The sequence below is a fragment of the Micrasema longulum genome, unplaced genomic scaffold, assembly GCF_059751315.1.
Source record: "Micrasema longulum isolate JH-2025_06_02 unplaced genomic scaffold, ASM5975131v1 h1tg003294l, whole genome shotgun sequence".
Taxonomy (NCBI): Eukaryota; Metazoa; Arthropoda; class Insecta; order Trichoptera; family Brachycentridae; genus Micrasema; species Micrasema longulum.
This window is the reverse complement of record NW_028280373.1, coordinates 436-27667: the sequence shown is the minus strand read 5'-3', so window position 1 is coordinate 27667 and position 27232 is coordinate 436. Positions and strand designations below refer to the sequence as shown.

Sequence of the window (27232 nt, the reverse complement as noted above, 5' to 3'; positions counted from 1 at the left end):
CAAGACTTGCGCTCCACAACCAGCCGAAGGCGTGCGAACAGAAATTGAACAAAACGAAAATCATTTTCAAAGTAGTGATTAAATGCGAACGCTCGTCGTCCCGATAGAAATAATCAAATAATATTAATTATTTGTTATTAAACCAGTTGTGAGATCTAACCGATCCATAAGTCCAAAATTATTACAGCATATAAATATTCGGTTATAAAAAATAACAGATCTAAAAAGGCGACTTGATATTTTGAGTTGTTATCGGCCATGAAATAATCGATTAAGAAAAGAGCCCATTGTGATTATTCATTTCTTTCGTTCGTTTTGATCAGTGAGATTTGAGCAATGGAATATTTTCATAATTGATTATTTTCAAAACGGAATATTTGAAAATGGATTATTTCATTTTTGTTTACAATCGAACTTGAAAAATATTTTTACAAAAAAAACTTCTAAAACCAATAATCAGAGTTCGAGTATTTTCTAGATCGGACATTTTTAATTTCGATTATTTTTATGATCGAATATTTAACATAATTGGTCTAATCGAATATTCGATTTTAATTTAATTACAATTGAATGTTCTTAAAAATAATTATCGTATCTCATAGGCTGGAGTTGTTATTGGTTATGAAATAATCGATTAAGAAAAGAGCCCATTGGAATTAATAATTTCTTTCGTTTGTTTTTATCAGTGAGTTTTTTGCAAGTGAAACTCCAATTTTATTGAAATGGAATATTTTGTTGATCGATTATTTTATTAAAATCGAATAATTCGGTTTATAAATATTTTGAAAAATAGATTTAAAAAATAACAAATAATCGAATATTCTCATAAATATTCGAGTATTTTCAAGTTGAAATATTTTTATAACCGATTATTTTTGTAATCGATCAATTTTATAATATAATATTTAATGTGATCGATTAATTTTATAATCGAATATTTAACGTGATCGAATAATTTTATAATCGAATATTTAACGTGATCGATTAATTTTATAATCGAATATTTAACGTGATCGAATAATTTTATAATCGAATATTTAACGTAATATTCTATGATAAATATTATTATAAAAAAAAAAAAAACATTCTGCTATGCTCGAATATCCGATTTTAATTTCATTATGATAGAATAGTCTTGGAAATAATTATCGTATCCAATGGGCTCACGCAAGGGTTTTGAATATATTGGAAAATTGCTAACCACTGTCAAAAGACGAAAGACTCCACATTGGTGGAAAAAAATAAGCTTTTCTACAGTTCATAGTGAAGGGACATTAGAGCCGATCTCTTCAGCAGAGGCTTGGGATCCAGATGCAGCGATATTCATCGGAATCCGGCACGGGTAACTCAATTTTGAACCGGTTCAAAAAGACGGTTTGAACGCTTTGAGCTGACGAGCTGCAGCTCAAACTTTTAAAGGCGGGTCACAGCTCACGGTGGCACATTGCGAGTTTCGTTCGAATCGTCGTGTACGCGTGATTTGGTGAACCGTGCGTTTATTTGAGCCGAACGGTGCGTCCTATATCGTTCGACTCGCTGCCATTGCCCTTTCGCGCCTGGCTCGTGACAGTCGCGTAAAATAATCTGAGCTGATCTGCGCGCCGGTTCAAAGCTCTAGCTCGGGCATCTTTTGAGCTGCGGGCAGCTCGCAAGCTGACCGCAGCTCAAGAAATAATCTCAAGTCACCCGTGCCTGATCGGAAAGGCCCAGGATAGGGGAGTTTCAAGCGGTGGTCGCCGACCTCCGAAACAGCATCTTTTTACATACATATATTAAAGATCAAATATTTTTAAATAAAATATCCTTACAGTTGACAATTCGCATTTTGATAACCGAATATTTTTATAACTGAATTACAACATATTTTTTACAAACGAATATTCGGATAATTGAATATTTTTAAAACTGGTTCGCAGTGATTTCAATAGAATACGACCCGATTATTTTAACAAACATTCAACAACCAAATACCTCAACAATTTGGATATTTCTGCTATAAAATAATCGAATATTATTCGATTGTAAAACCAGTTACAGGCATTATACGGTGGTCACTATAGTTACACAACACTCTATATGCAAAAATGTATAACTTGAATTTTGTGGAGACAAAAACAGTCGGTAACGGTCCATCACACGCGTGGCGCACTTCAATTCTTGTCCTCTTTCTTCTTGTCATCGCCCGTCGGCTCCTCGGAGCTCGACGACGGGCCCGTCGACGATGAGGACGACGACTCGCGGTCGGCGGCCATCTTGAAAACAAAAGAAAACAAGTTTGAATTTTTGACATTCACATACAAATCATTTATCCGTGTCCGCGCCGAGTGAAGAATACAGTTCTGTGCGAGAAATAGAAACAGAATCCTGGACGAGTATAAGAAAAAAAATATTTAACAATGTTTGGAGTATGTCCGAATGCTTGCAGACTGGCTGGATTTTCTCCCTAGGGAGTTGTTCATATTTAAATTTGTTGCTACAGAGAGGGAAAACGTTTTTGAGATGATGGAAGAGTTGAGGAAATGTGGGTGTTCAAACACAGGCAGAATGGTGAATGTTACACAGCGTGTAAAGTGGCCACTTAAACCAGCCAATGACAGGTCATAAGCCCTGTAAATGCCTAGACTCCCATATCCCCCCCTCAAAAATGTTTTCCCTTTCTGTTGCAACAAATTTCTAAAAAATGTTATTACTACCGTCAAAATTTTTGTCGTGTATCCGGCCGCCGTATATGAACTATCTTATATCCAGACGCCATGATATCAATCTCATCTGGTATCTCTCCGCTGGATATTTTGGTATCCGGCCTCCGGATATTTTGGTATCCGGCCTCCGGAATTCTAATATCCGGCCACCACCTATTTTATCTGTTATTCTCACCTTCTTGTAGGCCTGCTCGAAGAGTTTCAGGCTCGCCTGCTGCAGCGTCGACGTGGCGGTCCGCAGCGCCTCCGGCTCGACCGTGTCCTTGTTGGCGAGCATCTCGCGCACCTTGCTGATCTCCTCTTTCATCTTGTCACACTGCAAGTGGAAAAGGAAGGAGATATAATTATTGCCAAGTGTTTTCAACAGAAATGAAGAACAGAATAAAGCAAAGGGAATATAGAAGCCTAGACTTGTGTAATGATCACACTGATCCTATGTTTGAACATACATTTTTTTTTTCAGTCTTTCATCTGTTGACTGATAATTTTGACACTTGACACTTTTACATGGATATAAATTATACTTCTAAACGGATATATTTGACACATTGACATATTTTAAGTAATACCTTTACATATTTTTTTAGATAATTTTATACGTTTTTTAACGACACTTTTACATGGATATAAATTATACTTCTAAACGGATATATTTTGATACTTTTACTTGTCTTTTGAGGTAATTTTACACGTTTTTAATGACACTTATTAACAGATATAAATTATACTTCTAAACGGATATATTTTGATACTTTTACATGTCTTTTGAGGTAATTTTACACATTTTTAATGACACTTATACACAGATATAATTATGCTTCTAAACGGATATATTTTGATACTTTTACATGTCTTTTGAGGTAATTTTACACGTTTTTAACGACACTTATACACAGATATAAATTATACTTCTAAACGGATATATTTTGATACTTTTACATGTCTTTTGAGATAATTTTACACGTTATTTAACAACACTTATACACGGATATAAATTATACTTCTAAACGGATATATTTTGATACTTTTACATGTCTTTTGAGATAATTTTACACGTTATTTAATGACACTTATACACGGATATAAATTATACTTCTAAACGGATATATTTTGATACTTTTACATGTGTTTTGAGATAATTTTACGCGTTTTTTAATGACACTTATACACGGATATAAATTATACTTCTAAACGGATATATTTTGATACTTTTACATGTCTTTTGAGGTAATTTTACACGTTTTTAATGACACTTATACACGGATATAAATTATACTTCTAAACGGATATATTTTGATACTTTTACATGTCTTTTGAGATAATTTTACATGTTTTTTAACGACATTCCACATGGATATAAATTATACTTTTAAAGTTATATATATTGAGGTACTTTAACATGTCTTTTGAGATAATTTAACACGTTTTTTAACGACACTTATACAAATTATACGTAACAGATATATTGCGATACTTAAACATGTTTTTACCAATACTTTTTAATGTTTTTTGAGATAATTTTGCACGTTTTTGGCGATACCTTCACACATATTTCTGTTACTTTACATCTTTTTTATAATATTTTTACAGATTTTTCCTAGTGATACTTTTACATGCAAAATTAAAAAAAAATATATATTCTTATGATTTTTTTAACCACAATAGCTCAGGGGGCCCAATTACAATGGTGAATCAAGGCACAGAAAACTCAGGCTAGAGAAAAAATCACATTAAATTTGTGTTCTCACCGGGAATCAAACTCCAAACCCACGTGTGAATCGAGTGTCTTAGCCATTACGCCACGGAGGCGGTCCATAATACATAAACGTTTCTATTTTTGAACCGTGAGTCCACAGCCCGGTTGCGATGCCCAGATATAAATGATAGATTTAAACAGACACAGTGGATAATTTAACACGGCACGGCGGCATTCGAGTGCCGAGGATTAAAATCAAGTTCTGCGCACCTCCTCCTGGGGCAGCTGGTCGCGGAACTCGGTCATCTTGGTCTCCGTGTCGTGCAGCACGCCCTCGGCCGTGTTGGCCGCCTCGACGGTGTCGCGCCGGCGCTTGTCCTCGGCGGCAAACTGCTCCGCGTGCTTCACCATGTTCTCGATCTCGTCCTTGCTGAGCCCGCCCGAGGACTGGATCACGACTAGAAATAGTACAGAAATATTTTTTTTTTTCTATCTGTCAGATTGTCAAAAAAAAACAAAATGGAAATTTTGTTAGTGTTGCCAGGATAGTCAAATTTTTTACGCTACTTTGCTCAACTAATGAGAAAACTAACAAAAATTTGACCTCTCAGATTAAACAATGCCGGGGTGGAAATTTTACCGACATTATCTTTAAAATGTTAAATATAATTAAATGTGGCATAAAAATATTTGTTTTATGTAAAATATAATTGATTTTATTTTTTAAGTTCAAAGTTAATTAATAAATGTTGTGTTGTGTCCTTTAAAGTGTAGAAATACTGCTAGGATTTTAAGGAACCAGGATGGGATCACATTCCATGTGTAATTAGCAAATGAATGAGTAAGTAGCAAAAACATTACTTAAAAATTAAATTATTATTCCATTTGTCAGATGTCCGAAGAAAACAAAATTAACATTTCGTTAGAGTTGCCAAGGTAGTAAATTCTTTTACCCTACTTTGCTCATCTAATGAGAGAACTAATGAAAATTGGACCTCGGATTAAACAACTCTGCGGTGGACATTTGACCGACATTATCTTCAAAACATCAAATACTATTTAAGATGATGTAAAAATATCAGTTTTATATAAAATAAAATTTGTTTTGTATTTTAAGTTCAAAGTTTATTAATTCAATTACTCTAGTTAAATGATCCTTTACGTATCTACTCTGTTGTGTCAATCAATGTTTCCACGTTCCAAAGAAATTTACACAGTCCGATGTATTCAAATATGATTCTACGCTTCTTCTGGACTATTCTTAATTCTATGCGTTTACATTTATTAAACATATGAATTGATATTTTTTACATGACGAGTTTCCACCGGGAATGAGGAAATTCAAGCGTCTTTCTACTCACTCTGCTGCTCCTTGCCGGTGCCCTTGTCGCGCGCCGACACGTGCACGATGCCGTTGGCGTCGATGTCGAACGTGACCTCCACCTGCGGCACGCCGCGCGGCGCGGGCGGGATGCCGACGAGGGAGAACGCGCCCAGCTGCTTGTTGTCCGCCGCCATCTCCCTCTCGCCCTGGTGCACCTTGATCTCCACCTGGGTCTGGCCGTCGGCCGCTGCGCGAAGAGACATGGCATTAACGATGATGATAATCGACGATCTCACATGTTATAGAGCATCGCGAATACTGCAATCACTAATATGCAGAATGTTTTTTAATGATCCATTGAGATAGTCAGCGTCATATTCGAACGAGTTGTGATTTCAACAATATTTTGAGTTAATGTGCACTTTAGAGCGTGCAATATAAAAATCTAGGCACCTACAGGGCTTATGAACTGTCACTGGCTTTGAATTTGTTGCAACAGGGAGAGAAAAACATTTTTGACAAGAGACTATGAGAGTCTAGGCGTTTACAGGGCTTATGCCCTGTCATTTGCCACTTTACACACCGTGTAACATGCACCATTCTGCCTATTTTGAGCATCCACATTTTCTCAACTCTTCCATCTGTTGACTTTTGAGATGTAAAGGAGCTGAAACCTTTATCACACGGGTGAGATTCATCCGGCTGAACCAAATCACCTACTAGGCAACGCCTGAAAACAATTTTCCAATTTTTATACATCTTCTTTTCCTGGTAGTTAATTCAACAATGTTTGAGTATGTCCAAATGCTTGCAGACTGGCTGGATTTTCTCCCTAGGGAGTTATTTATATTTAAACCATCCAATGACATGTCATTTGCCCTGTAAATGCCTAGACTCTTATATTCCCTTCTAAAAAACGTTTTCTCTCTCTGTTGCAACAAATTTATATGAACTCACCAGGGAGAAAATCCAGCCAGTCTGCAAGCAATTGGACGTACTCAAAACATTGCCGAGTGTCACTGGGTTATTTAAGTGGCCACTTTACACACTGTGTTTGAACACCCATATTCCTTCAATGCCCATTTACATAAATAAAGATAAAAAAGTACATAAAATTATGTAGGTAAATAATTAAATGATTTTGAGGTTATTTAAATTTCATCGACGTAAGAATTTTTAATGGAAAATGAGACATCGATTTCCTCATTAGTTTCCGAGCCGGTGTAATCCGATGATTGGAGAATTTTAAAAATAATTCTGTCTACCGGACACATTTAAAATCAACATCAAAGAGAACACAATGACTACACTATCCAGACGAGAGATGGATGGCACAATTTATTTATTTATTTATTCATATTTTTTGTTTTACAAACTATAATTAATAATAAAAATAATGTGACCCCACTGGGGTTACCCGTGCCGAGGACACTTAACAATATACTTTTTTTAAAAAATATTTTTACATTTGAGAATAAACGAAGAAGACTAACTTAATAAACAGAGATAATTAACAAAATGTTCAGACAGTTTTAAACACTACGTATTTATGTTTATAATTAATTTATGTACATCTATATTATTTATATTACACTAGCAGACCCAACAGACGTTGTCCTGCCCGCACGTTGGCTTGCCTGCTATCAGCTTGGAATAAGACTTTTCATTGATAGGTAGGTACATAGGTACCGGTTTATGGTTGAATTCCAAAAGAAAAAAAATATTGATATTCAAATATTGAATTTTTGACATATGTCAAACTCGGCTCTTCTCACCAACGGGGACAGTTTTAAACACTACGTATTTATGTTTATAATTAATTTATGTACATCTATATTATTTATATTACACTAGCAGACCCAACAGACGTTGTCCTGCCCGCACGTTGGCTTGCCTGCTATCAGCTTGGAATAAGACTTTTCATTGATAGGTAGGTACATAGGTACTGGTTTATGGTTGAATTCCAAAAGAAAAAAAATATTGATATTCAAATATTGAATTTTTGACATATGTCAAACTCGGCTCTTCTCACCAACGGGGACAGTTTTAAACACTACGTATTTATGTTTATAATTAATTTATGTACATCTATATTATTTATATTACACTAGCAGACCCAACAGACGTTGTCCTGCCCGCACGTTGGCTTGCCTGCTATCAGCTTGGAATAAGACTTTTCATTGATAGGTAGGTACATAGGTACCGGTTTATGGTTGAATTCCAAAAGAAAAAAAATATTGATATTCAAATATTGAATTTTTGACGTATGTCAAACTCGGCTCTTCTCACCAACAGGGGAGCACTTTATCCATGAATGCGATTTTTTTTTAGTGTTACCAAAAATCCAGTAAACAGAATTAAATGGGAAGAGATAATAAGGAATGTAAGGAAGAATCTGATTGGGATCCATAAAAAGTAAATGTTGCTTGGAAACAAATTCAAAAACAAAGCTTTAGTAAACACAAAAAGACAACATCCTTAATTTTTTTTATAAATGCATTCTCGTTAAATGCATTTATAAAAAAAAATGCTTCTTACTTTTTTTCACATATTCGATATAAAATTTTAATATCTACGAACACGCACAGCGCAAAGATCTTCATTTTGATGAAAACCGCATGTAAATCCGTTAAGTCATTTAGGAGAAGTTCAGTGACATCACACGTACAGACTAATTATATATAAAAAATGCAAATAATGTCATTTCATAGAACAAAACAACCAATTTCCTTTGAGTACACTATTAGAAAACTCCAAAATTGATGTAGTCAAGTCCATCAGAGATTTAGGAGTTGTTTTGGACTATAAACTGACATACAACGAGCATATAGATAATACAGTAAATAAATCACTGAAATTACTCGGCTTCATTAACAGAATATCCTCTGATTTTACTCATGTCCGTACAATCAAAACTCTTTATTGCTCGACTGTTCGCCCTCTTCTTGAATATGCCTCAGTGGTCTGGTCTCCATTCTATGTCAATCGCATAAATCACATTGAATCAGTCCAACATCGCTCGCTTCGAAAAATAGCGTGGATGCTCGGACTAGAGAGAGATAATTATTCTTACGCTGAAATAGAGTCAATGTTTAATATTTCTAGTCTACAAAAACGTAGAACTAATATTGACTCCATATATATGTTCGGCATACTAAATGGTATAATCGATGTTCCATCATTACTGGGACAAGTAAAATTCAATATTCCGACTCGTAGATTGAGAAACAATGAAGTACTGTTCATCGATCAGCATAGAACAAACTATGGCCTAAATTCTCCAATGACCCGCCTTTGTCGTATTGTTAACTCAAGACAGGATCTGGACTTTTTTGGTTTAAGTTCACAAGGATTTAAACGAGCACTAAATAAATAGTCCAGATCTTGTCTCGATGTCCCTTATGTTTGTCAATGCTTCTTTCTTTTTTTAAAAATGTTTTAAACTACTCTTTTATTGTAATATTTAAACCTTATAAATTGTATACATGGACAATGTCTGTTAATAAATAAATAAATAAATATATCTCAAGATAACGCACAATGAAACAACAAATACATTTGTGGAGCAGTTGATTCAATATTGGTTTGGGCGAATGAGACAACCCATTTCACTTCTACCCAGCTCCACTATCCATTTTTTTATAGCCTTTTTGAACATTTTCTCGTCACTAATTGTCAATACAGTGCAGTTACCTGTGGAGAACACCTGGCTCTTCTTGGTGGGGATGGTCGTGTTGCGCGTGATGAGGCGCGTGAAGACGCCGCCGAGCGTCTCGATGCCCAGCGACAGCGGCGTGACGTCCAGCAGCAGCACGTCCGTCACGTCGCCGGCCAGCACGCCGCCCTGCACGGCCGCGCCCACGGCCACCGCCTCGTCGGGGTTCACGGCGCGCGACGCCGCGCGCCCGAATATCTCCTGCACGGTGGACTGGACCTGGGCGAGGAGGAGAGATTTCAGGGCGTCCCACGCGGATAAAGAATGCAGTTGTGTGTGATATAAGATCAGAACCCCGGACGTAAAATAGAAAAGAAATCGAGTCAAGTTGGCCTCGTTGTGCAATGGCTGGAGCGTTCGTCAACCGTTCTTGAGGTCCAGGGTTCAACTCTCAGCAGGGTGAATTGTTGTTTGATTTTAAAGGCGGTTCAAATTGCAATATTTCATTGATCCTCGACTGGTGCCTGTAGCTCAATCACAAACAACTATTGACGTTGTTCATCGTATTCGCGATCACAATGCGACATCCATGAACACCTAATATTAAATGTCAAAATATTTACGTTTCGCGACGTATAATCCTGCTGCGCAATCACATATTTGAATTTCACCGGTGTATATATGGAAAATATTCCAAAACTGCTATTTTTATTTATTATTTAGCTCCCTATTCATTGAATTCAGCCGGCATTTGGCGAGCCAAATGTCAAGAAAAGCAGTCGCCCTATGGCAACGCCTGAAAACAATTTTCCAATTTTTATACTTCTTCTTTTACCAGGTAGTAATTCAACAATGTTTGATTATGTCCAAATGCTTGCAGACTGGCTGGATTTCCTCCCTAGGGAGTTGTTCATATTTAAAAGTAGGTGATTTGGTTCAGCCGGATAAATCTCACCCACGTGATAAAGGTTTCAGCTCTTTTACTTCACAAAAGTCAACAGATGGAAGAGTTGAGGAAATGTGGATGTTCAAACATGGACAGGATGGTGAATGTAAAGTGGCCACTTAAACCAGCCAATGACAGGTCATAGGCCCTGTAAATGCCTAGACTTCCATATTCCCTTCTCAAAAATGTCGTCTCTCTCTGTTGAAATAAATTTTAATATGTTCATAATTAACAAATTACAACAGGGATGGAAAATACCTTAAATAAGGGATATGGAAGTCTAGGCATTTACAGGGCTTACTAAAATCAACAAATGGAAGAATTGAAGAAATATGGATGTTCAAACATGGGCAAAATGGTGAATGTTGCACAGTGTGTAAAGTGGCCACTTAAACCAGCCAATGACAGGTCATAAGCCCTGTAAATGCCTAGACTTCCATATTTCCTTATTTAAGGTATTCTCCATCCCTGTTGTAATTTGTTAATCTTAATGACTCCCGAGGGGGTGAAATCCTGTCTTTTGTCTACGAACATTTGGACAAACTCAAATATTGTAATGTTCATTATTGTTCATTGTGATCGCTCAAATGCTTGGCGTGTTTTTAAGCCCGTCGATAGTTATTTGTGATAGAGCTACTGAAGCGTAAAACTGATCATCTTGCCTTTGTGTAGCAAAAATTATCAAGATACAGTGTTGAGGGATTTCAATCGAGGTCGACGCATATTTCAACAGAAATGGAGAACGGCTTACCTTCGGCATTCTCGTCATGCCCCCGACGAGCAGCACCTCGCCGATGTCGCTGCGCTGCACCTCGGCGTCCTGCATCGCCCGCGTGCACGGCCCGACGGTGCGCTTGATGAGATCCGCAACCAGCTGCTCGAACTTGTTGCGCGTCAACTGCGGAAGAAAAAACATTCTAAAAAAGCTGCAAAAAAGGTGGAAAATTAACGGCCGTCCCATTTTGTAACTATTGATATGTAAAGTAAAATATTTGAAAGGGATAGTGAGGTTACTGACTGCATAATAAATGTAAACAACGAATGTCTCGAGCAAGTAGAAGAATTTGTGTATCTGGGAAGCATGTTTTCAAGAGATGGAAGAGTAGAAAAAGATGTTGAAAGAAGAGTGAATGCGGGCAACAAAATGAACGGAGCACTAAGCGCAGTAATTTCTAATAAAAAATATGTCAATCGAAGCTAAACTGGCAGTGCACAACGGAGTTTTAGTCCCGACACTTATGTATGGAAGTGCAACATGGAACTGGCAGAGGAAGGATGAATGAAATGCGATCTCTTAGACGAATGTGTGGGAAATCAATGTACGACAGGGTTACGAATGATGAAATCAGGCGAGAGTGTAAATCTGAGACAATTATAATTGATGAGATTAAGAAAGGGTCTCTGAGATGGTTCGGTCGCGTGGAACGAATGGACGACGAAAGAATGGTAAAACAAGTATATACGGCGGAAATGAACGGCGACGTGAGACGAGGACGACCGAGGAAGACGCGGCACGATCAGGTAAACCAAAATCTCAAGTCTGGTCATGTCAAAAGCAGACAGAACCGAAGGGCGTGTATGACAAGATGTGTGAATGTGGAAGAGGCTAGGGTTGTATGCCAGGATATTAAATTTCGACGTAAAACGGGGGTTGTGAAAAATGTAAAAAACGTTAATTGGGGGGAATACTTGTAAAAGTGTATAAAGAAAAAAGGTCCCGATCATTTCGGTGTTAAAAACGGGAAAATGTAAAATTGAAGAGCGTAAAAACGAGGTTGTACTGTAAGTCAAATCACCTTGAGATTCATGTGTTTGGGTCCGGCCGCGTCCATCGTCAGGTACGGCAGGTTGACGTCCGTCTGCATGGAGCTGGACAGCTCGATTTTGGCCTTCTCGGCGGCCTCCTTCAGCCTCTGCATGGCCATGGGGTCCTTGGTTAGGTCGACTCCTTGCTGCAATAAGGAAAAATATATCGAGAACAATTCTATACACATTTTATTCATACCGTTACATATTTTTCATGATACGAGCTTTTTCAAATTTCGGCGATAATTTTACTATAGTCCTTAAAATATAGCTTGATTAGAATCAGAAAAAGTGATGACACAACTTTGTAGTAATGTCTAATGAGTGATTTATATTGACACACGAAAAATCATTCGTATCTGGTATGTTAATTAATTTTTTATACAATGCTTGACATATAAAACCAACATAATTATATAAAATCATCTTTGAACTAAAATAACCCTAATTATTAACAACGTTCTTACAAGGTTACATCATTTTTGGACTTCTATATTACCTTCTCTTAAATGTTCTTCATCTCTGTTGTAATATGTTAATATAAACAGCTCCCCAGGGAGTTGAATCCAGTCCTTGTCTACAAAAATTTGGACAAACTCAAAATATTGTTGATAAATTACCTGGTCCATGAAGAAGTATAGAAATTGAAAAAATAATATTTTCAGGCGTTGCCTAGTCTAGTATGTAGGTGAAATAATTCAATTAGATGAATCTCACCCGCATAAATAAAGGTTTCAGCTCTTTAACTTCACAAACATCAACAGATGAAAGAATTGAAAGAATATAGATGTTCAAATATGGGCAGAATGGTGAATGTTACACAGTGTGTAAAGTGGCCACTTAAACCAGCCATTGACAGGTCATAAGCCCTGTAGATGCCTGGACTTCTATATTACCTTCTCTTAAATGTTCTTCATCTCTGTTGTAATATGTTAATAAAATGAACTCATTATTTACGACGTTGTTACAAGGTTACATTATTTTGCAAGAACGTTAGAGATGGGACAAATTGATCAATGTAAATTGATTGAATAAAAAAATAATTAATTTGATGTTGTTCATGAAAAAAAGTATTTTATGTCTTATTTTTTAGTAAATAATTGTCTAAGACACACTATAATAGGCTTATTTTTGCGTTTTTATATCAATTTTCGGAAACAGAGTTTCATGTTTGCATGAAAAAACTGATAAAATCAATTTGATCGGTACACGATCAGTGATCAGTAATTTCCCATCACTATTTTTTAGTGATAAAAAAAAAAAACTCAGCGATGCAAGTACCTCCTTCTTGAACTCGGTGACCAGGTTGTTGACGAGGACATTGTCGAAGTCTTCCCCGCCGAGGAACGTGTCCCCGTTGGTGGACTTGACCTCGAACACCCCCTTCTGGATCTCGAGGATGGAGATGTCGAACGTCCCGCCGCCCAAGTCGTACACGGCGATTCTGCCGACAAAACAATCCAGTTATGGACAAATCCAGAAGCTTTTATTTACCGAAGGCAGCGGTGGGTAGCGTACAAGAGCAGCGTTCAAAAGAAGACAGCGAGGTAGTCCAGAGTTGTTTAAAAAATATTACGGTGTGAGAAAAATATTTAGGAAGAAAAAAACACATCAGAATTAAAAAGGTTGGTTAAGAAATATGTGTTGAACAATTTATAAATGAAATGTTTGTATAATATAATTTATTTTATGGACAATCTATTATAACTAACTAGTTAAATATATGTCAGTTGCCTTCTGTACGCCGATGACGCAGTCCTCCTAGCTGACAGCGAAGAGGAACTGCAATCCTCGGTTACAAAGGTTTACGAAGTGTGCAAGGAGAGTGATTTGCTAATGAATGTGCAAAAGTCGAACGTCGTGGTCTTTGAAAGAAATGTAACTATGACTGAATGTAAGATTGTAGTCAATGGAGATAGTTTGAAACAGGTCGAAGAATTTGTATATCTGGGTAGTATGTTACTATACTAGAGATGGAAATATGGACGAGGATATTGAAAGGAGGGTTAGTGCCGGTAACAGAGTTAATGGTGCCTTAAAGTCTGTCGTAGCAAATAAGTGTCTATCGCAAGAGGCTAAATTAGCAGTTCATAATGGAGTTCTGGTACCGACCCTAATGTATGGAAGCGAAGCATGGAGTTGGAAAAAAAGGGACGAAAGTAGACTGAATGCTGTTGAAATGCGATCCCTCAGGCGAATGTGCGGAAAAACAATGTATGATAGGTGCCCTAATGTCAAAATTAGAGCAGAATGCAAGGCTGAGTTAAGCATTATCGACAAAATTAAGAATGGTCTTTTGCCATGGTTCGGTCATGTGGAGCGAATGAATGATGAAAGAACGGCTAAAAAGATTTATGATGCGAATGTGTCCGGTTGTAGAAGTCGAGGAAGGCCGAGAAAGACATGGCATGATCAAGTACAACAAATTCTTGAAAGTGGTCGTGTGAAAAGTCGGAATAATCGACGTGCGTGCATGAGAAGATGTATGAATGTGTAGGAAGCAAAGGAAGTGTGCCAGGACAGAGTGGTGTGGCGTTCTATTCTCTCTGCCTACCCCTGCGGAGAAATGGCGTGATGGTTAGTTAGTTAGTTAGTTAAATATACATTGAGAAAAAAGCTTGTTTAGCTTCGAAACCGGTCAGTGGAAAAAAATGAAAAAATAAGGGGTTCGTTCTAACTTATCAAGTAATTCAGAGTTAGCATCTGGATAACATACATCCGCGTAGTCAAGGAGTGGAAGAAGTAAGCTCTGGACTAATGTGTGCTTAACATTAATTGACAAGAAATTCTGTAATCTTTTAAGTGAGTGCAAACTGCTATAAAGTTTACGACTAACTTCGTTAACCTGATCGTGCCACCCTAAATGCTTACAATGATAATAACTAAGTTTCTCTACAGGACAGAGAAGATTTAGAATACCAGCCCCGATATCGATCAACCCTCGCGTCACAGCCACACAGGGGTTAATACCAATGTGTACTCACATTTTGTCGTCGGTTTTGTCCATGCCGTAGGCCAGAGCGGCCGCCGTCGGCTCGTTGATCACCCGGAGAACATTCAGCCCGGAAATTTGACCTGGAAATACAACGATGTCGTCAGCGTGCGGATAGGACCTCGGAGTGATGATGCGCCACGGCTGAAGAGACGGCGTTTCGCTCTTACGAACATTCGTTACGATCAGAGATTTGTTTATTTATTCAACACATATTACAAAAAAATAATAACGCATCCCAACTCCACGAGGCAGAAATCTGTAGCATTTGATAACAAAAAATTGTTTTAATTAAATTACAAATTAAATTAATTTATTTATATAATAACTTTGTAAAGCGCCCTTGAGGTATTATATTACGAAAATGGCGCTATATAAGTTGTCCATTATAATAATTTTAAAAAGTAGCAAAAAGCGTTCTCCATTATTTTATTTCATAATGAATACTGTTAACTCAAGACAAGATCATTTGGACTTTTTTGGTTTTAAGTTTACAGCGATTTAAACGAGCGCTAAATAAATAGTCCAGATCTTGTCTCGATGTCCCTTATGTTTGTAAATGCTTTTCTTTTTTTTTTAAATATTTTTAACTATTCTTTTATTGTAATATTAAAGTCCTATAAATTGTATAAATGGACAATGTCCGTTAATAAATAAATATATATTTTTTTTAAATACCACAATGAATTCGGCAGATATAATTATTCCCATTACGATTGAAATTTCAACGGCCGATTTGTTCTAGAAATGAATGCCAAAAACGGTCGCGTCGAGCGCCACATTTGTGTTCAAATTTCACAGCACTGTTTTCTCATCGCGTTCGGGAGTCGAACCCGAGACCTCCTGCATGGTAGGCAAAACACGCTGACCACTACACCACGAGGCAGACAAAGAGGCCAGCAGATGCCTGTAGGGTGTAAAAAAAATCTTCGAGCAGCTCACCAGCATCTTTCGTGGCTTGCCTCTGCGAATCGTTGAAGTACGCGGGAACCGTGACAACAGCGTTCTTGACCGGAGTGTTGAGGTACGCCTCCGCTGTCTCCTTCATCTGTCGATGTCATCAAACGAGCAAATTAATTACAATTTTTTAGGCTGTTCAACAGACTGATCATTCTTCCCACGGGCATCAACAACGGCAAATTTGTCCCACATTCTGGAAGAAGAACCAACAAGAATAGAAAATATTCAAAACAAATTTATAAAGTACCTAAAATACAAATCGGTATTTCTTATGTATCAACTCTCGCTGCCTCCACCTACCATGGAATCACTTCTCTACAATACCGCAGAGTGTGTGCGGACCAACTACTGCTTCACAAAATTACGACAGAAATATTTGACTGTACAGAACTACTTAGTTTAATAACAATACATGTGCCAGCCAGGATTTGCAGACGGTGCCACCTGTTTCATGTACCAATAAGTAAAACTTCGTATGCTAAAAATGCTTTTTTTCGTAGGACTCTTTCTGTGTACAATACAAAATTTAAAGATATAGATTACACAAACATGACTCTGTCAGATTTAAAATTTACACTAAAAAGCATTATGTAACTTAGTAGACATTATAATAATAAATATGTACATCTCCCTTCCCCTCCTTATCCTCTCTTCAAGCATCCTTGTCCAAATCCCGGCCAATCTTCAATAACTTACTGTTCTTAAAAAAAATATTTAAAAATCTTTGATTATTGAAAAATATTTACGAGTACGTGAAAATAACATTTTTATATGTATTTATTTATATAAATATATATTATTTTTTTATGGATATAGCCACTCCACTGGCTCACAGGCACGTTCCGGAGTGTCAGTGTATTATTTATTTATACATAATTGTACATAATTGTACATAATTTCACATCAATTGTGTAAAAATTCAAAAGAAATAAAAAATTAAAACATATCTACATCAATAAAACGAAAAAGGATTTTCAAGAAACTAAAATTTCATTCTTACATATGAAACATATTCCTCGGCTTCCTGTCGAGTCTTTTTGGCAATCCATTGATGTACTCTAGCTTTGAAAATATTGTTTTTCATTTTGTTCGCCAATATGTCCTTGCTTAAAAAGTTGTCTAGCTTAGGCGCCAGAAAAGTAGCCTTTGTCTGTAATTTGTTTTTTTCTTCGGGAGCAGAAGTGTTGTCTTTTGTCTTTGCCTAGTGTCGTAAATTTGTCGTCCGTCATTATGTCTGTCAGGATTTTGATGGAAATGTCTTAAAATTGTCTTTATGTACATTTGTCTTATGTCTAGTACCGGAAACTCTGTAAAAAGTCTGTCTGTAGAGCATTGGTAAGGCTTTTTGCTGGCTACTCTTAGTGAGGCTTTTTGGGCTTTTATTAATTTATTTTATTATTTTATTTAACTAACTAACTAAACTAACTAACCATCACGCCATTTCCCCGGAGGGGTAGGCAGAGAGGATAGAACGCCACACCACTCTGTCCTGGCACACTTCCTTTGCTTCCTTCACATTCATACATCTTCTCATGCACGCACGTCGATTATTCCGACTTTTCACATGACCACTTTCAAGAATTTGTTGTACTCGATCATGCCATGTCTTTCTCGGCCTTCCTCGACTTCTACAACCGGACACATTCGCATCATAAATCTTTTTAGCCGTTCTTTCATCATTCATTCGCTCCACATGACCGAACCATCGCAAAAGACCTTTCTTAATTTTGTCGATAATGCTTAACTCAGCCTTGCATTCTGCTCTAATTTCGACATTAGGGCACCTATCATACATTGTTTTTCCGCGATGATCGCATTTCAACAGCAAATTATTTTATTTAATAGCATAATTATTCCATAATTATTCCAACTCTAATGTATGGGAGCGAAGTATGGAATTGGAAAAATAATGATGAAAGTAGGTTGAATGCTGTCGAAATGCGATCCCTCAGGCGAATGTGTGGTAAAACGATGTATGATAGGTGCACAAATGTCGAGATCCGTGAAGTGTGTAAGGCTGAGACACGCATTATTGACAGAATCAAGAAAGGGGTGCTGCGTCGGTTTGGACGTGTAGAGCGAATGGACAGCGAAAGAACGGCTAAAAGGATCTACGATGCAAATGTTGATGGATGCAGAAAACGAGGAAGACCGAGAAAGACATGGCACGATCGAGTCCATCAAATACTTGAAGATGGACATGTCAAAAGTAGGAATAATCGGCGTGCGTGCATAAGAAGACGTATGAATGTAGAGGAAGCGAAGTCTGTATGCCAAGATAGAGTGTTATGGCGTTCTATCCTCTCTGCCTACCCCTACGGGGAAACGGCGTGATGGTTTGTTGTTGTTGTTGTATTATACATTTTTACAATTTAAAAAAAATTCACTTGTTATATTTTTACTAAAACTAAAATCCCACCAAGCCACTTTTTGTAGCTTGTTGGTGAAGATTATATTTATACTGACTTAATAATATTATTTACATTTATAAAAACAATGAATAAAATATAAAAATTAACAGCCGGAAAGATCAGATTAAACATGTTTATACAAATAATAATATATAAATTTATTTTTTAAATACAAGAAAATATATGAAAAAATAAAATATTTACACCTAAGCTACTATTCATTTATAAACTTTTGATCGAGTAGCCACTCTCTTATTTTGCTCTTGTTACAATGTGAGTTAAATTTAAGTTCTTTTGGTAATAAATTGAAAATTCGAGGTACTAAATATTTGAAAGTTCTATTTCCATATTTATTACATACTTTTGGTACTACCAAGCGATCATTGGACGTGAAGCGCGTATTATGGTTATGTTTGAGAGGAAACTTGAATGTATTACTATTAAATTGTTCCAAAATGATGCAAAGCCACAGTAGTCCTCGAACAGGCAGAGTTTTGATTGTTTTGTACAGGAGATCATTGTTACTTCTTCGTTCGTAAATCTCCGCAGGTACAATTCGCTTAACTATAGAATACTGTAGACCCTGGATCATTTTAATATTAGTTTTAGTCGAATGTCCCCACGACTTTATACCATATCTTATTATTGATTCGACTAAGAGTGATTTTAGGCAAAATAAAAGATAACTTATAAAAAGTCCGCAATCGATCACAAAGTTTCAATATATGACGATCCCATTTAAAATTATGATCAATAAAAATACCCAAATACTTATACTCCTCCACAAATTCTATGAGTTCACAATTACATGTGTTAGAGATACCATCATGCAAGCAATTTGTGCAATGAGCAATAATATTAGGCAAAACATATTTTTTGGCATGAGGAGATTTTATGTATAAGCATTTAGTCTTTTTTGCATTTATAATGGCTCTAATGTAGTTTTATTTGTTCCTCCCCATCCTATTTTCCACAACTAATTGTTGATTGTGCTAGAGCATAGTATACTTTAATTAAAGTTGCTTTGTTTGGGATGTTTCTAATGTTTTTTAATAAATATATCATTTTCCTTAGTTTGATTGCTGTCTTATCTACGTGCATGTTCCACCTTAAATAACTATCAATGTGCGTACCTAGATATTCTGTATGATCGACCTTTTCTATAGTTTGACAGTCACAGTCGCTGTTTCTTGCATTTGTAAATTCATGAATTTGAAGGATTCTGTCTATTGGCTGATTCCGTTTGTCTATACTAAAAGTCAAATATTTTGTTTTGTGCGCGTTCAAACAAACAAACAAAACAAACCGTCACGCCGTTTCCCCATAAGGGTAGGCAGAGAGGATAGAACGCCACAACACTCTATATTTGCATACAGATCTCGCTTCCTCTACATTCATACATCTTCTCATGCACGCGCGCCGATCATTCCGACTTTTGACATGTCCATCTTCAAGTATTTGTTGGATTTGGTCATGCCATGTCTTTCTCGGTCTTCCTCCATTTCTGCATCCATCAACATTCGCATTGTAAATATTCTTAGCCGTTCTCTCGCTGTCCATTCGTTCTACGTGTCCAAACCGGCGCAGAGCTCCTTTCTTGATTTCGTCCATGATGCTTGTCTGAGCCTTACATAATGTACGGATCTCGACATTTGCGCATCTATCGTACATAATTTTACCACACATTCGCCTGAGAGATCGCATTTCGACAGCATTCAGCCCTGTTTTTTCCAAGTCCATACTTCGCTCCCATACATCAGGGACGGGACCGGGACTCCGTTGTGAACTGCCGATTTTGCCTCTTGTGACGAGCATTTATTTGCCAAGGTCGATTTAAGTGCACCGTTCACTCTGTTCCCGGCACTCACCCTCCTTTCAATATCTTTCTCAGTCATTCCATCCCCAGTGAACACACTTCCCAGATACGCAAATTCCTCTACTTGTTTTAGTATAACTCCATTCACAGTGATTTCAGATTTAGTCACACTTTCATTTGACATTTTTTGGTTCGTGTACCTGCACACAAATCTGGATTTTCTCCCAAGACGGGAGTAGGTATAATGATGGGTTCTTGATTCGTAGCATATATACAAAAACCAAAAATGTTACCTGGTGTGGATATTCGCTAAATAAGTTGTAGTACCTACATAAAGTGGCCACTTAACCCAGCCAATGACAGGTCATAAGCCCTGTAAACGCTCGAATATCCATAATCCTGAACCTTGAATTTGAAAAAAAATTCTACCTCGTCTCTGTAGGGATATAAATAAAAATATATACAACAATGTTTGATTATGTCCAAATGCTTGCAGACTGGCTGGATTTCCTCCCTAGGGAGTTGTTCATATTTAGATTTATTTCAACAGAGAGGGAAAAAGTTTTCGAGAAGAAATTTGGAAGTCTAGGCATTTACAGGGCTTATGACCTGTCATTGGCTGGTTTAAGTGGCCACTTTACAAACATGGGCAGAATGGTGAATGTTACACAGTGTGTAAAGTGGCCACTTAAACCAGCCAATGACAGGTCATAAGCCCTGTAAATGCCTAGACTTCCAAATTTCTTCTCGAAAACTTTTTCCCTCTCTGTTGAAATAAATCTAAAAATATATACTTTCATTTCTTTCAAAAGCCATCACATTCGGCGTTAAGTGTAAATAAGTTATAATCTAGCCATGTTTTCGTCTTTTCCAAGCCTTTCTCACTTTTACTGTACACTCCTTTCCAGCTTTTACCATGGCATAAAACCACCGCATCATTTGCAAAATTTGATATGTAATATATTTTCTTTACTAGCTTTGTATACTTTGTGGAAATCTGTAATTAGTTCTGAGTCTGTACACTGTATCCGTTTGTTTACTAAAAATATGTATGTAGAAATGTTGGATTCCCAAATAAAATAAAACACAAAACTCACCTTGACGAGAACAAACGCTCCAATTTGACTAGGCGAGTACATTTTCCCGTCCGTCGCTTGCACCCACGCGTCTCCGTTGGACGCCTTTACGATCTTGTACGAAAGATTTTTCCTAAAATGAATAAATAAAAAAATTAGCGCGTACTACATCGTCGCCTTTATTTGAATTCTTTTATCAAATTCAAATCGAGGAAGTATAAACAAATTTCTGGTCAAGCGACCGCGAGGAAGCTGCCAACAGAATGCCCGTACGACGTTTTCACGTAAAATAAATTACTTTGGTAAATCCATTAATTGTAGATATTCAGAGTAGAATTAAGCACAACATTATTTTTGGTACGTGTACTTGTACACACACAAATCTGGATTTTCTCCCAAGGGGGAGTAGGTATATATTTTTATTTATATCCCTACAGAGATGAGGTAGAATTTTTTTCAAATTCAGGATTATGGATATTCGAGCGTTTACAGGGCTTATGACCTGAAAATACTTAAATTCAATATCAATACATAGATGGCGCTCCAACTCGCTTGTGGATGGTTTCTCAATTCGTAACATATATACAAAAATCAAAAATGTTACCTGTGTGGATATTCGCTAATAAGCGGAATGGGGAATGTTGTAGTACCTACTTAAAGTGGCCACTTAACCCAGCCAATGACAGGTCATGAGGCCTGTAAACGCTCGAATATCCATAATCCTGAATTTGAAAAAAATTCTACCTCATCTCTGTAGGGATATAAATAAAAATAGAATTAAGCATCTAAAAATCAGATGGATGATTATTCAAATATGCTGGATAAGATGTCAAAATCTGCTATTTATAAAATCTTCTTAGAGCAACTTTGGTTTTTATGCCCCTATGTCCAGAATGTGTAGATTAGTCAATTCATCACACGACTTGGAATTCTTTGGGATAGATCTTCCGGCTTTTCGTAGATCTCTTCGCGACTAAACAGTGTGGGATGAAGTTGGACTGGCATGGTTTAGCTCAAAGTCTTAGGTCTTTCGTTTTTTTTAATATATTGTATACAATTATTGTTTTGCCCTTGTTTGTCTTTGCTAAACAGTTTTATGTTCTTTTTGTTCAGTTTCTTGCATTTATGTTTCTTCGTGTAATATATAATAAATTAATAAATAAGAGGACAAGCTGGTATCTTAGGAAATGAGAGAGCGGATGAACGAGCAAGAGCCGCAACTTGTAAAAGAACGGCACCTTTCTTCTCAGAATTACCCCAGAGCTTTGCTAAACGTTGGGAGGATCATTACCGCACTTCATCTACAGGTAAAATCACTAAGCCCAGCGTTGGCTGATGCGGCAAACTTCCGTCGTCATCACCAAAGTATTTTCGAAACGACCCAAATCTTCACCGGACACGGAGCTATGAGTTATCTATATAGGTTTAAATTAAGGAACGACGACTATTGTCCATGCGATGATATTTCTTCACAGAGTATCGAACATCTGTTATTTCAGGGCCCATTTTTCAGTTTACAACGCCATAATCTTGAAGCAGAATGCAGGAAAGATGGAATGTCCTCAACAGACATCCACACTGTAGTTAGAAGTAGTTATCACGCGGCATTGTCCTCGGACTTTGCAACAATGGTGATTGGACTCGTAAAGGTAACAAACCAAAATCAGTGATCGAACTTCCCATTTCCAAGACAAACAAAAACTTTTGTTTCGAGTACCATAGCCTTGTACATGACACGTAAGGCTACTATAGTCCTTAAAATATATCACGGCAGGCGCCGTGGCGCAGTTGGTTAGACGGCTATCTGTGAAACTGGCATCGCGGGTTCGATTCCCGCCAGTTGCAAGAAAAAAATCCAAGAAAGATTTTTTTCTCAATTGGTCTGGGTATTGTGGTGTATTTTTCAATACCTCCTTCTATATCCTCTATCCCACCTGCTGACAAGCCTCAAAATTTATTCCTTTAAAAAAAATATATATATATCACGATTAGAATAACAGATGTCAGAAAAAGGGACGACATAACTTTGTAGTAACGTCTAAGCAGTGAATTATATTGACACATGAAAAATCATTAGTATTTGGTATGTTATATTTTTTTTTTTAAATACAATATATGACATATAAATCAACATAAGTGTATTAAAATCAGCTTTAAAACAAAAATAAACCTAATTATTAACGACGTTCTTACAAGATTACATCATTTTGAAAAAACGTTCGAAATGGGACACATTGATCAATGTAAATTGATTGAATAAAAAAATAATTCATTTGATGTTGTTCATGAAAAAAGTATAAATATCATATTTTTTTGTGAATAATTGTCTTAAACACACTATAATAGGCCTGTTTTTGCATTTTTATATCAATTTTTGAAACAGAGCTTCATGTTTGCATGGAAAAACTGATACAATGGATTTGATCGGTACATGGTAAGTGCTCAGTATTTCCCCACCACTAGTTACAGGTTTGGCAGCTGTCATTTTAAGGAATATAATTGACAATATTTTGAGTTTGTCCAAATTTTTGTCTGTTTTTGTTGTTTGTCCATAACTTCACAAACATCAACAGATGAAAGAATTGAAGGAATATAGATGTGAATATATAGGCAGAATGGTGAATGTTACACAGTGTGTAAAGTGGCCACTTAAACCAGCCATTGACAGGTCATAATCCCTGTAGATGCCTAGACTTCTATATTATCTTTTTTTAAATGTTCTATATCTCTGTTGTAATATGTTACATCTATAGACATTGATGAAAAAAAATTGATTACGTCACAAAACATCGTAGACTCACATGTCTTTCATCACCTCAGGGTCGTCGAACCGGCGGCCGATGAGCCGCTTGGTGGCGTAGAAGGTGTTGGCGCTGTTGGTCACCGCCTGGCGCTTGGCCGGCGCCCCCACGAGCCGCTCGCCGTCGCGCGTGAACGCCACGTGCGACGGCGTCGTGCGGCAGCCCTCGCTGTTCTCCACCACCTGCGGAGGAGAGAACCATCGGCGACATTGTAGGTTGGGATGTCCACGAAAAAAACGAGTCAGTGTCGGAATCATGATTCAAAAGTGATATTCTCATGATTACACTTACGGAGAAATGGAGTCAATGTTAAAAATCTCAAGTCTACAAAAACGTAGAAGTAACATTGACTCCATATTTATGTTTAATTTTCTGAATTAAGATTTATGTACCATCGTTACTGGAACAAGTGGCATTCAATGTTCTGATGTAATCATTTTTATCATTTTTTTATCATTTTATCATTTATTTATTCATATATATGTACATTAAAAAAAAAAATATCTTAATTCATACATAAATAATTAGGTATATATAAAAAAAACACATTAGTATACATAATATGCAAAGAATAATATGTTAAAAAAGTTCTAGAATCTTGTAACGAAAAACTCCCTCAGAGACGTGAAAAATGTCAATGTCCAAAGTGATATTGTTCAACATAGAGATAGCCCTTCCAACAGCTCCTGTATATTGGAATGTGAAACAGTCTATGTTGACGCTGTCTAAGGTAATTATCAGGAGCATACAAGCTAATGCTCCGCATAATTTCAGGGTTGACAATAATACCGCGCAACAATCGAAAGAAGTGCGTTGTTAAATGCACATTCCTTCTAGTCTTCGAACTGCTGTAACCGAGCATACCCTGGAGGAACTCGGTGGGATAAAGCCCTGGATAATATCCGCACTCCCTCGTGTAGAGAAACCGAAGAAATTTCTTCTGAACCCTCTCCACCATAAGCGAGTACTTCGACTCACACGGTCCCCAAATCATCGAGCCACTCTCGAGTCTACTTCGCACCAACGAGTTATAAAGGGGCTATGTATAGCGTGTGAGCTAGCCAATATATGACAGTAAAAATTTTATTGTCTTTGAATTTCCTAGAGTTTTAACCATCGAAAAAAAAGAAGATTGCAAATAAAATCAACAGACAATGGAAATTTGATGTGTATTATTTTAATAGATTGTTTATAACAGAAAAATACATAGAGAAATATGCTTTTTTATTTTTTGTAATAAAAACAGTTTGGTAAATTTGAATAAATAAAAATACGCTTTATATTAACAATATTAATTAAAATGCAAAAATAATATTGAATACTTGAAAAATAAATATTACTGAGTGTTACAAACATAATTTAAAAAAACGGATAGCGATTAAAAGTAAAAACTATCTTTAGTTTAATTCTTATAGCGATAAATACATAAACATTATAAAACAGGAGTTATACAAAAATAATATTGTAACTAGGCGGCTACCTACACGGTTAAATTTCGAAACACCACGCAATTTCTTATCTCGGCTACGCTATGTAAAATGAAAAAAAATATTTAAATTAATAATTTCATCACGTCATGAAGTCGCCCCTGGGTAGCGCCTGCTAACGTCAATCAACAAAAACATCCTCGTTTTTATTACAATATTTCGGCTACGCCATAAATCTCTTTTTTTAAATAATTTCTCACGTCACAAAGTCGCCCCTGGGTAGCGCCTGCTAACGTCAATCAACAAAAACATCCTCGTTTTTCTAACAGTATTTCGCTACGCCATGAATTTCTTATAAAAAATGTCAAAACGTCACAAAGCCACTCTCTGAGTGTCGCTACTGACATCATTTACAAAAACAAAATTATTTGTGCTTTTTTCAGGTACGCAACATTTTTTTAAATACACCTACCTAACCGATAAAATACTATTAGTAATTAAACCAAGGTGTGCTTTAAAGTTCCGTATGGCCAAATAATATTATTTATTATTAGAATATTATTGGCATGTAGTTCAAGCATTGCTGCATTCACGTTGCTTTACTTCTGAGAGCTCAACTGCTATGTTTTTCTATGGTTATGTTAATGTCATCTGTCATGTATTGGCGAGCTCACAGGCTATACTTACGCCTTATAAAGAATTCTCAGTACTCGTGTACTACCAAAAACCCTGGCAGTACGCGAGACGAATCCTAACATCTTCAACAAACTGTTTCGATCTGATCATGAAATGTCAGGGAACTCACAAAAGTGATGCCTGGATCTCTAACCGTAATAATATGCTGTTCCTCGATCAACACAGCGCAAACTATGGCTCGCATGCACCAATGTCCCGATTGTGTGGCATTGTAAACTCGAGACAAGATCTGGACTTTTTTGGTGTAAGTCTTTTTAGATTTAAAAAATCACTAAGATAGACCAGATCTTGTTTTGAGGTAGTAATTTTAATTTTTTTTGTCCTAGCTTTAATTTATTTAGTTGTATTTTATTTGATTAGTGCCTTAGAATGGACTGCATAAGTCCGTCAAATAAATGAATTAATTAATATTTAAAACATTAACTTTGTGGTCAAAAATTTTACTAAATGTTATTAGACATTTGTATATAACCACTTACCAACATTCTAAGTCAAAAGGTTTCGAGACGTACCAAATATGAATTATGGAAAAATAAATTGACGATACCTTAGCCTGTTTTCCTTCCATAACAGCGACACACGAGTTTGTGGTTCCGAGATCGATCCCAATAACGGCCCCCTTAACTGTATCAGATCTGAAAATGGATTTATTTATATATGACGTTATGAAAAAATTGAAATTGTGGTTCGACAAAAATATATTATCTTTAAATACGGAAAAGGTAAATGAAATGAAATCATTAACATATAAACAAAGAATATTTTACAATACAACGATATTTGTTCATAAAATAATAAACTCTAATGAAAAAACAGAATTTTGGAAAAAAATTGATCGGAACCAGCGTGAACACGATCACAATACTAGAGAAAAGAACAAAATTAGACTTCCATTTAGGAAAAAGGCAAAGTCAAAAAATTCAA

At 36.5% G+C, this 27232-nt stretch overlaps 1 protein-coding gene across 1 annotated transcript; it reads right to left on the bottom strand.

The window, feature by feature from the left end:
* Window positions 1–1804: 1804 nt before the first annotated feature.
* On the bottom strand, window positions 1805–26940 carry Hsc70-5 (Heat shock protein 70 cognate 5). The gene is made up of 13 exons (XM_088242093.1): window positions 26856–26940; window positions 24186–24367; window positions 21406–21517; window positions 16064–16169; window positions 15114–15204; window positions 13411–13573; window positions 12120–12275; window positions 11075–11221; window positions 9416–9656; window positions 5760–5969; window positions 4669–4856; window positions 2878–3018; window positions 1805–2252 (listed from the first exon to the last, which is right to left on the bottom strand). The coding sequence occupies exons 1-13, from the start codon at window positions 26874–26876 to the stop codon at window positions 2151–2153; spliced, it is 1860 nt and encodes a 619-aa protein (XP_088098219.1). The 5' UTR covers window positions 26877–26940; the 3' UTR covers window positions 1805–2150.
* Window positions 26941–27232: the final 292 nt, after the last annotated feature.

Bases quoted from the DNA above. Each gene is read 5' to 3' on its own strand.
- Hsc70-5 (XM_088242093.1), bottom strand. From the start codon at position 26,876: ATGGAAGGAAAACAGGCTAAG. The intron at 15,205-16,063 runs GTGAGCTGCTCG...TTGTATTTCCAG, and splicing joins GCAAGCCACGAAAGATGCTG to GTCAAATTTCCGGGCTGAAT. The intron at 4,857-5,759 runs GTGAGTAGAAAG...TACTATTTCTAG, and splicing joins CACCGGCAAGGAGCAGCAGA to TCGTGATCCAGTCCTCGGGC.